The 12,027-nt window shown below is 39.7% G+C and overlaps 1 protein-coding gene across 3 annotated transcripts in view; it reads left to right on the top strand.

Annotated features, from left to right (window-relative positions):
- The window catches only part of LOC148123934 (A-kinase anchor protein 9-like), a 58,715-nt gene that overhangs the window by 31,839 nt on the left and 14,849 nt on the right, over window positions 1-12,027 (top strand). For 2 of the 3 annotated variants that reach the window (XR_015740209.1, XM_087916947.1), the window contains exon 6: window positions 4,235-4,390. Coding sequence is in view for 1 of the 3 variants with exons in the window: in XM_087916947.1 (XP_087773073.1) it covers window positions 4,235-4,390 (156 nt within the window). In the remaining 2 variants the exon portion in view is untranslated. Of the gene's footprint in view, window positions 1-4,234; window positions 4,391-8,693; window positions 8,789-12,027 lie in introns of all 3 variants that reach the window. The other variant, XR_015740208.1, reaches the window with a different exon arrangement.

The following is a 12,027-nucleotide window of genomic DNA, read 5'->3' as shown; positions in this document are numbered from 1 at the left end:
GCTGATTGGAAGGCTGAAAAGAATCCTCTAGCTGGAAGATGGACTTTTAGCTCACCCAACTTGCTTTCTTTATTACGTGGTACTACTTAATATTACTAGTTTGGCACTACTTTCTCCTTAAGATGACTTCCTTGCTGTTTGTTTGTTGATTCTCTGAAGCTGTGGTAATCTCTCTCCTACCCTTTCTCTTATTGTTTTGCCCCCTGCCTCCCTATTGTATCTCCTAAATAGCTTACATAATTCTACTTATTTGGGGGGGGGGGAAAGAGGGGGGTATACTATTATTATAGAGTTAAGAGATTACTGTTGTAAGTATTAATAGTAAAGAGGGATAAACTCTGTTGATATAAACTATTTATAAATTATTTAGACTATTTAAGACATTTAAGATTAATTCCTTAAAGTGTTAATTGATGTACTATTGCTGACCAATTTTCTTATTACATAGACTAGAATACTGTAGTAGATATCTATTTATGATATAGGGGAAAAGACTGTGGAGTGAGATACTAAATTGAAATACGCGAATAGACTTTCAAATACAAGACCCAAACACTGAATGGTGATTTGGGATAATATATCTAAAATTGTTCATCAACAAAAACAAATACTTAGAGAGATGACATCCACGACAACTATGGCCTTAAAAACAGGAAGGAAGGCTACCCCGACCCTATCGACTTTCTCTTTCCCCCAACCAGCCTTTATCCGGTGTGCTAGGCCAGGTGTTTTCCTTCTTTCACCCTACCCGTTTTTCTTTCTATTTTGTAAATGTATTGTCAATGTGTTTTTAAATTGTAAATTTAATAAAATCTATTTAAAAAAAAAAAAGAATTCCTGCAGGATGGGTTGGATAGAGGTCTCGCCCCCAATACCTTGAAGAGACAGGTGGCTGCCTTGGCCTCGGTGATTTCGGTCAAGGGCTCTACTACTCTGGCCCGATACCCTAGGGTGAAAGCTTTCCTTAGGGGAGCCACAAATTTGAGACCACCGGTGGTCCACCGTTACCCCACCTGGAATTTGCCTAAGGTCCTGCAAGCACTGACTTCTCCCCCATTTGAACCCTTCTGTAAGGTTTGGCTTCGCCTTCTCACATGCAAGGTGTCATTCTTGGTGGCCATTACCTCGGCCAGGTGTATTTCGGAGTTGGCGGCCTTATCCATCAGGAAGGATCTGTGCATATTCCATGCAGACAGGGTGGTTTTGCGGTTGGATCCTACCCTCCTTATTCCATCATTCACAGGAGTTGATTTTGCCTAATTTCTGTCCTGAACCTACCCATGTACTGGAGAGAAAACGGCACACCTTGGATGTTAGGAGGGCCCTCCATATTTACATTAAAAGGACTTCTTCTCTTAGGAGGATGGAAGCCCTGTTTGTTTCCTTTCAGCCATCAACTTTGGATCGCAGGGTGACACTTTCCACAGTAGGTCGCTGACTCGGAGCCTGCATTGCAAAGGCCTATGAGTTACAGAGCCTTCCTGTACCCAGGAGAATCATAGCTCACTCAACCAGAAGTGCAGTGACCACTGCAGCCTGGGCAATGCAGGCATCAATTCTGGACATTTGTAGAGCTGCGACTTGGTCATTGGTGACCGCATTCATAAGACATTACAAAATTGACTCCTTTGCCTCAGCGGAGGCATCCTTTGGAAGATGAGTCCTGCAGGGTGTGCATGTAGAAGTGGGGACCTCCGGCCAATCCAGATCCCACCCATAGGACAGCCATCGGCCAGCTTTGGTATGTCGCATCTTTGATTCTCCCTTCGGCTCAGTGGAGAAGGGGCATTGGTCCCACCTGAACGCTTCTTCTTGGGGAGCCAAAGGGAGAATCCAGTCCCACCCTGTATTCTGTCAGGTCGGAATAGGGAGAAAATGTCCATATTTTTCACAGTATCAACTGAACTATCTGTTTGAGGACGAGGAGCAGCTGAATTCTCTTCAAAGTCATTCAGAACTGGGGACCGTTACTAGGGAATGTGTCCTCAGTTTTTCAACTCGGTCTGCAGAGCTGGGAGACTAGAGACTACCCATCCTGGATTCTTCCTTCAGCTCCCCGAGAATAAACATTCAGGTAGGACCAACACCCCTTTGGGCTACAAAATGCCAAGCTAAAGAGACAAATTAACAATATATGTAGGGGACCCAGGTTCAGGTCTCTGCCCTCCCAAGCTTGTCAGGATCACGAAATTAGCACATGCCACAGATATCTAAATAAATTTCAAGCCTGGTGCCATGTTATTAAGCCTTATTATCATGAGAGAAAACTAAAATAAATTGATGGATCCACACCCCTCTCTTCTTTTTTTAATCTTACTATCAGTGAGCAATCTGGTGTCTTGGCCACTCAGAAGCAATGAAAGAGACTCCTGTCCCAAAGGTGGTTTTTCTTGAAACCAAAAATGTCCACTTGCCTCTTGTAAAAAGTTAGCATGACCCGCCCGAAGAATGAAATATTTTGAGAAATATCAGGCAGAAAATTATATTTCCCTAAATGAGAAATAGAGAAACATGCTCTTAAAAGGCAGAAAACAGACTCAGTCTTTCTTAATAGCCTCAAAGATAATGAGGAGGCCATCTTTTAAAATGCAGATTTGGCAATCCATTCAAGACAGGATTAAAACCCCAAGGAAACCAGCATCTAGGGATAATTACATTTGTTAAGCTTAAAAAGCCCAACTCATTGCTGGCCTTCATGAGACAAACTAATTGAAATCAAATAACGAAATACACAAAACAAGCATCTAAATGACAAAATGCTGTAGAACAAACTGTATAAAAATCCACGTACTCATTAAACCAGTTGTCCAGGATCTCAAACCATGTGGTCCTGTTCACTAATAAACCATCTTTCCAATCCGCCTCCATGTTTCTAGTGTCCTCTCTGCTTGGTACTGAACCAGATGGATATTTCTTCCAACAGTATTGAAAAAAGCTCCTTTGGAACAACTATGACCTGGACAACTAAAGAATCCATAGACAAGAGATTCCTGTGCTCAGTGAACTGACAAAACACACTTTCACACCCAGAAGAAACTATCCTTAGATCCATTTGCACCACTTAAAGATACCAGCTGGTGTCACTCGCCTCACAAGATATCCTAAGGAAATCATCCAGATTTAAGGATCACATGCCCCCCAAAAGGCAGTAAAAATATCAGAGTGCCAAGCTTGCATCCTGTCTCTTGGATGTACACCCCAAAAGTACACCCCAAACAGTGTAAAAAGCTTTTTTTAAAAAGTCAAGCCCCTAATAAAAGTACTGTACTAGCAAAGAATAAAAGCAACCCTCCAGAGATGTGGCTTCCACTAGTCTGGGCATACTGCTAAGAACCATTGGCTGTTACAATGTAGCAAGACTTAACCAGAGAGGCAATTTCTGAAAACACTTAAAAAGGGCAATAATAAAGATAAATGTTAGGCTAGAAACAACACAGAGGCACACCAGAATATTTCCTTCCTGCCTTCTTGACAGTATTATCCCTGTAAAGTGGGAAAAACAAAAGGCTGTTGGAAGGAGGTTTCTTCCAACAACGGCTTCGCCAAACTGCTCAGGAAGTTAACCAAGGGTTTTTCCCAAATGGTGTGAACTAGTGAAATCCCACCACTGATTTTAGGTCTATCCAAGGGAGTATAAAAACCAAGCAGTCCCATATTCTTTTGCAAACATTAAAATTTATTTGGGGCTTGTGCCGAAATCAATTCTTGGAAAAATGTTTTGAAATATAAAAAGTGTTCATAAGTTACTAATATTAGAGCTATACTAAGGTAACAAAAATCTATACATTAGCATTTTTAAATATTAATTGATAAAAATATCATTAGCAAGGAAATCAATATTCTGTTATACATAAAGAGAATATATGTAGCTCAGGGTTGTACTCTCAGAGCTTTTTTGAGGTTTTTTTTTTGTAGATGTTTCATTCAGGCTAGATAAATTATTGAGTTTGCTGACTGTTTATATTAGCTTGCCCTGTCAGTTTTTATCGGTATGTGGGTTTCTCCTTGATGAAACAATACAAGTAACCATCAAGTAGAAAGTTGGCAAGCCCTATTCCCCATTGATAATGTTACATAATAGAGAACGTACTGCTATGCCATTATACTAAACATGTTTTGTTTTTCTGTTTTCTAAATATCTGGACATATTTGGAATGGTGTGCATCCAAGACTCGCCTGAGCTGATACAGAGTTCCTTATAAATGGTATTAATATTTAACGCAACTTTTTCTAGCTGCAGGAATTTGAAACTGCTATCAAAAAAAGACACAACATTATAACTCAGCTCACTGCTAATCTTCAGCAAGCCAGGATGGAAAAAGATGAAACTATGAGGGAATTTTTGGAACTGACAGAACAAAGTCAAAAACTGCAAATTCAATTTCAGCATGTAAGTACTGATAATATTTTATTAAAAAATATGCCTAAATCATTCCGTTACTGAAGGAAAAATGTTTATATGTTTCTGTTATTTTCTCTACTTTTCCATTAGGCAGACCCATTTTTGAGATAATGGATTTATTTTGATTTTATATATTATTCATTGACTGGATTCATATAAACTTTAACTTTGCAAATGATGCTTTCAGTTCTCTGGCCTATTAATAATGGCTTTTTCATTCTATCCAAATTATATCAACCGCTTTGGGAGGAATCATGTAAAATTACATTAATTTGAAATGTCTTGGAAATATTGTTTAATAGGTTTGGTATACCTTATTCTTTAACAGGCTTGCTATTAGATATCTATGTTTAGGTATAATGTTGTTGTTTTTAATGCTTTTATTTATGTGACCATAATAAAAATTGATTGATATATTTTTTAATTGATTATATTAGCAACATTCTATTGTGGTTCCCAACCTTTACAGTATGGTAGCATGGCAGGAGAGGGAAGTCGAGCTGCGTGCATGTGCGCCGGCTTGACGCTCACACAAGTTAAACTTGCACGTGCACTCTGGACTGCATCTTGTGCAAGTCAAGCTGCACACGCGTATATACGCACAAGTCAGCGATTCATGTGGCTTGTTCTGAACTAATCCGATAGGGGGCCGCAACCCAGGGATTGAGGACCTCTATTCTATTGCGTGCATGTATCTGAAAGTATGGCTATTGTTTTTCTCTATCAATTAATCATTGGTGTCCTGACTGAAGCTCTTTTATCTTTTATAATCCCCAAAAGTATATTCAAATAAATTCAGTCTTTTTTGGGATAATTTATTCTGGCCTATGGTTATTACATCAGAGAAGTAAGTTCAGGAGGAAAAGGGACTTATGGAATTGCTAATACACTGCTCTTTACAATATCCCTGAGAATAAGAATGTTTCCTCTTAAAGTTCAAAATACATGCCTTTGTGAAAGAGAAATAAAAATATGTTACTGAGAACACTTAATTTGGAAGCCACTTTTTCGAACAATGTCTCTTAACACAGTGTTCTAGGTAACATCTTCAACAGAGTTTAGGGGGATGCAATATCAGTCTTCTTCTATTTATGGGGACTTCAGGTGTGGATGTGTCAAGTGAGGGTCTTGTGATGCATCAGCCGTGAGTCATCAATCATGTGATGGGTCTTGTGATAAGGAGACTACATCGGGTCAGAGTCATTGGGTGGTGAATTGCTGATGGGAGGAGGGTTACATGGGTTTGTAGAGGGCCAATGCTGGCTCTGGTTAGATAAGCTATGTCTACAATGCCACTTTCATCCAAATATTTGTGACATATTTTAAAAGATTTAGTTTTTTAGTTTAATTTGATATGATCTGCCCCTGAGTCTGCTTTGGATTTTTTTCCAGGAGTGATCCTATTAACTTCACTACTACATATATTAAGCTCAAAAGCCTATAGTTTCCAACTTCTTCCCTAACCTTTTTCTTGTGGATGAGTACAACATTAGCTGTTAACCAGTCCTGGGGAACTTCGCCTTTTAGAAGATACTGGTTAATCCGATCAGCTAATGATCCAGTGAGCACACCTAGAAGTTCCCCCAGGAGATGGGCACTAATCAGACCCATTACTTTCCTTAAGTTTTCAGCAGACAGCTCACTCCCATCTTCACCTCTAAAAACCCTGGAAAACATCCTAAACTGCTAGGACTAGTATGATACTCCAACCTGTTTTTATTATTGGAATCTATTTCTGAAAAGGCTGAGCAAAATTATTCGTTAAGATGGTTTTGCCAGGTGCTAATAATTTTTTTACATATTTTTCATGATCAATTTCAAGTAAATGATAAAATACCCTGGATTTATCAAGATGTATTTGGCTGTTACCCAAAAAGCATCTAGAATATTATTTTATTTTATTTTATAGGCTGTTGTAAACATAAGATTTCAAAGACTTTAAACATATCTATTTATCTGGAAAAATAGAATATATAGTTATACCAAATGTTTCGTAGGCTTTGAAGAATTTAGTTGGAAATCTCTATTGTCTTCCTTCTTATATGGTCAGATATTCTTAACAGGACATAACGGATACTAAAAATACTTTATACTTTATATTACTGAATGTAATATAAGACTTGAATATAAATTAGATCTTTCAAATTTTTTAAAATGTTAATTTGAATGTGAAGGAATATTTAAATGTTTAAGAACTAAGATTAACAGTGATTAAATGTTACTCTGATTAATAATTGGAAAGATATTAGTGGAAAAAGAAAAGGAAAAACCAGTTGTTCAGTATGACAGAAAGACAAGTCAGTCTGCAAGCCACCTGCTTTTACCAGGTGTTTAAAAATTATTAGAGGCTTAATTATTTGGAGAAATGAAGGTAGAAATGCAGAACATTCTCTTCCAGAAAACTTCCAAAACAGGTTGAAAATATTTAGTTCATCTTTCCAATGACATATGTACCATTGTACCTTTAAAAATTAAGAAAATAATTATTATTTTAACATCAGTTTCTAGACTGAAATATAATCATCGACTTTTAAAGGATAATATAGTATTTCACTAGATTGCCATTAGGATAGTTTCCTTAATTATATACCAGAAAAGGGTTAGTGTTACTTTGCTGCTTGGTTGTTTGAAGATACATTTTTGTTCCACCTTAAGATAATTCCAGCCATGCCCACTTCCTAGCACCTAGGCTTATTAGTAATATTTTTTTGCTGAATTCCTACTCCGTTCGCCAACTGTAGCAACTGCCTAGCATGACTGGGGGGGGGGGGGGAATCAACAACCACAAGTCACTGGGGTTTATAAGGCAAGAAAGATTTATTGTCCCTGCTTTTATGGTCTTCAATTCATTTGTAAATATTAAGTATTATTTATCTTGGATGTTTTAATTTTTTGATTAATATATTGCTGAAAAAGAATATTGTCATAAACTTCTTTCATTGGTGGGCCGCAGAGAAATCTCACCCCCAGAGCACCCCCCCCAAAAGCAATTAATCCAGGCTGCACAGAAACCCACTCTCCCTGCCCACTCATTCCTTACCCAGCAAACTTGTTCGCTAAATTGCTATTTTTCCTTTTTCCAACCATCTTCTATTCTGCTGTGCCTGGAGATTTAGATTAGCTAGGAAGTAGGAGATGGTTGGATTTCTTGCTTTCTAGCTAGTCTTTAGATCTTTAGATTTGTGCTTAAAAGCAGAGCCGAACCTCCCTTAGGACTGAAGGTTCTATTATTCAGTGCAGACTCATGGCAAGCAAATTTAAGAGACTGAGCTAGCCGATGGCAGAAAGATAGATCACTGAACGATTCTGTGAGCCGAATTAATCTGCCTGGCTACTTTGCCTAATTTTGGGTAAAAGTTGCTTTTTTATATAAAAAATTCAATATTTACATACATGGTGTGTTGTGAGTTAATTTCGTAAGAGGAAAAAAATGATGTAGGAAATATAAATAGCTGTAGACTTTCTCAAATATTGCAATTTTTTTTTCAGAAGATGCTAAATTTAAAATGTTCTGGTGTCCTAAATATATTATGATTTGAAATATTAAGTACAATATGTGTAATACACTATGAAATAAATCTTGTTAGAGTTATTGGGGTTTTGATGTATAGGGTTTTTAAAATTAATTTACTTAATTTTACTTAATCAATAAAATAATATTTAATAAAATAAAATCTGACATGTATTAAAAACAAAGCATTATCTTGATATTTAACTTTATTGATATATTTGAAAATACAAAAAAAACCCAAATTTTTGTTTAATTTTAAATTTATAAACAAGCATAGCATTTCATTGAACCCACAATGGTGCAGTGGTTAGAATGCAGTACTGCAGACTACTTCTGCTAACTGCCAGCTGCCTGCAATTGGGCAATTCAAATCTCACCAGGCTCAAGGTTGAGTCAGCCTTCCATCCTTCCAAGATGGGTGAAATGAGGACTCAGATTATTGGGAGTAATATGTTGATTCTGTAAACCACTTTTTGAGGGCTGTAAAGCTGTATATATAAGTATAAGTGCTATTGCTATTGAATAACTGAAATAATAACTTCAGCCTTGGATATATAATATTTCTTGTGTTTTGTAAATACAAATGTCCAGGCAATTATTACTGAATTCATGGAATATGTTATGGGCAGTACATTGCTAGAAGTGCAAAAGGTTCAGAACATTACAGTGAGGGAAAAATTTCTACTCTTTTGCCAAAAATGGCTACTTTGCTGATTTTTAAAAATTAATGTACATGTTTTTCTCTACTTTTTGTTATTTTTTAAATTTTTCGGATGAAAGATCAACAGACATCCCATGCTGATTATAATGATAAAGAGACTGGATCTCTTCAACAGAATGTAGAATCTTGGCCTACTGAATCTCAAGATCTAGTGGTAAAGATATGCACCTTAAATTATGGACTTATGTTGTTAGTATAAATAGACTTATATTGTTAATATAAGTAGACATGCATGGTTTTAAAAAAATTATGCATATGAAAGAAATACAAAAGGAAAGGAAACTATAGTCCAGTATAATAATCTTAGTTTATTATATTTTGTAATCTGAGTAATATATTTAATATCTTAAAATGTTTATAGTTTAAAGATTTAAGTTCAGATCTAGATATCTTCATGCTTCTCAGCAAAGCAAAATAGCTCTTGTCTATTTTCATAGCACTGAAATTTTTTTGAACTCTGTAGGCATGGTGAGGCTGCCTATGAATGTTCATAATTTTGCCCCCTGGGGGGCGGTGGAATGCCTTAGGGGGGCGCTAAGAGGCAAGAGGGCTGGAGGAGGGGGCGCTAAGAGGTGGCAGGGGGGCATTCAAGGCCCTACAGGGTCACCCCATTGACTGCTGCACCGCTCCGGAGCCGGCGCATTGAATGCAGCAGCTCCGATGCATAGCATTGTAATGGGCTCCAGGAGGAGGGGATGGAGTGAAGTGCACTAAATTTAAGTGTGCTGCACAGGTGCTGCAAGAGCAGCGAACAACCATGGAGCCGGCTGTGGTGGGGCCTGGAGGGTGCGCACAAGAGGAGGAGAGGAGAGGAAGGAACGAAGCCTCCGCCATGGCTTGCACTCATTCCTCAGCCAACCTGAATTTCCAAAAACTCACCAAGAAGAAAGAAAAGAAGCTTCTCGCACTCTCGGAAAGTTCTTCGTGCCCTACTTGGGGCTCTTCGCTATTCTTTTTTCTTCCTTCCTTTTGGAAATCTGGGCTAGCTGAGGAACGAGCGGAAGCCGCGGTGGAGGCTTCCCTCCTCCCTCTCCTCCTCTCGTTCTTCAGCCAGCCCAGATTTCCAAAAGGAAGAAAGAAAAAGGGACAGCGAAGAGCCCCAAGGAGAGCACGCAGGGCTTTCTGAGAGAGTGAGAAGAGACACAGGGAGAGAGAGAGAGAGAGATTTGGTTTAATTCAGCTCTGTCTGCTCCCCTCTCTGCTGCCCAATTTTGCAAGATTCAGCAGTGATCTAAGGCAGCAACCTCGTAGCACTGTGAGGTAACAGCCTAACTCCTTTTGGAATGCAATGTTTATTTTTGTATCTTTCCAGAGACAGAAAGAATGTGGCCAAATTTCCTTACAGTTATTCCCTGGGTGTGGGAGTTGGGAAGAGGGGGAGGGAGTGGGGGAGAAGGAGGGAGGAAGAGTCATAGAGAAAGAGAGAGAGAGAGAAGGAGAGGGAGAGAGAAAGATAGAGATGAGAAGGAGGAAAGGATGGAGAGGGAGATAGAAATGGGAGAAATGGGAGGAGAGAGAGAGAGAGCAACCTGTTCCCCATAGAAAACACAGAAAACCACAAAACCTGGGGGGTGGGTCATGTGACTCAGTGGGAGTGACATTGAGTTGCCACGCCCACCCATGTCTTGGGGCTCCTGGTGTTTTGTTTTCTGTGGGAAACAGATCCAAATGGCTCTTTTGAGTGTTTAAGGTTGCAGACCCCTGTCCTAGGGGGAGGCAGAGGAAGGGGGGCTTTGACCACATGCCCAATATCCAGGATCCTGCTCAGCCAAGCCCACCCTTCTTTGTAGTTGCTGTGCCTTACAGCAAGTTCACAGGGTGTTCCTCCTGCCAGGGCTCAGCCTCCCAAGCTGCCCCCCCTCTTGGGGTACTCACCTCGTAGAAGGCGGTGCTCTTCCCTCCTTCCTGGAGCAGGACAGGGTTGAGGAAGCCCACGGCAGGCAGCTTTGCTCTACTTTTGCGATGTGCAGCCACTGCCTTTGACGTGCCGGCTCCACAGGAACGTGAGAGACGTGCCGGCTCTCACCCCATTGAGCCCCTTGCACCTCTCTGGTGCAACAGTCAATGGGGTGAGCCTGTGGTGCCAGTGCCTTGAATGCCCCCCTGCCGCCTCTTAGCTTGGGCAGGTCCCTCCAATGCAGTGGGCTCAATGGGGTGGACCTGTGGGGCCTGCACCTAGAGCGCGGCAATGTCGGCATGTTTGAAAAGTTGAGCAAAGCCAGAGGTCGGTAATTTTTGCTGCAAAGAATCACAAAAGCTTCTGAGTTGTGCACAAGAAGGGACACACATGTCAGTGCAATTCAGCAACATAAAATAAAGAAATAAAAATAAAACAAATCAACAAGAATTGGCAAAGCATCTCTGATTAGATTTTATTCACTGTTAGAATCTAATCAGAGATGCTTTGCTGATTCTAGTCCAACGACCTATTCCAGTAGGGTTAGAAGGGAGTGTGTGTGTATGTATCTGCATGGCTGTCAAAACTCCAAAAACAGGTCAAGTATCTCTGGGGAGGCCAGTCATAAATTAGAACACTTGCTAAACAACTGGCCATTAAGTGAGGACCACTTGTATTTGGTTTATCAGTCCCATGCCCACCCAGTCACATGACCATCAAACCACACCTATCTGGTTATGTGACCAGCAAGCCATGACCAGTTAGCAAGCCACACCAGCCAGTCAAATAACCACCAAGCCACGCCCACCCAGTCAGGTGACCAGCAAGACACACCCTCAAATTAGGCCACACCTACAGAAATTTAAATCCCACCCCTGGGTGGAGGGCACCGAGGATGAGTTTGTAGCACAAAGGGGGCGGTGGACTGAAAAAGTTTGGGAACCATTGATCTAGAGGTATAATTGGAGCTGACCTTCCTTTTTCGTAGGGTTCAACTTCAGCTTTGTTTTATCTTATACAGGACCCCATAACCTCTAGGTGGTGATGAAAACTTTCACTGTATCTCCAGTCTTTCCTAGAATGCCTACATTTGCTGACTGAATACCCTCAGCATATTAATCATACCTCACCCCAGATCACCTTCAGAAATATGCTCATGTACATATTAAAATGTAGAGTAAAGAGAATGGTTGCCTGTAAACTCTACAAGGGATTACCCATTGAGCTCAGTTCTCCTTCCCAGCTAATTGCTTTGTAGGAAGAAGGACTATAGGAACCATTATAATATAACACTACGAGTCCACAATGCTAACAGCATTTTCCTTCTAATATGTGTGGTGCATGCATGCATAAATATTATAGAACCTTATTATGTGTTCAATATTTTCACAGCATTTTAGTTCAATACTTAACATACAAAGCATTCATTTTATTTTCACCATTCAACATAATACTCTCATTTCCATACAAATATCTAAAACACTCCTTCAAACATT

The sequence above is a fragment of the Pseudonaja textilis genome, chromosome Z (assembly GCF_049901715.1).
Source record: "Pseudonaja textilis isolate UNSWEBS1 chromosome Z, rPseTex1.2, whole genome shotgun sequence".
Classification (NCBI taxonomy): Eukaryota; Metazoa; Chordata; class Lepidosauria; order Squamata; family Elapidae; genus Pseudonaja; species Pseudonaja textilis.
The sequence above is the reverse complement of the archived record's forward strand: the minus strand, read 5'-3'. Positions and strand labels throughout refer to the sequence as shown.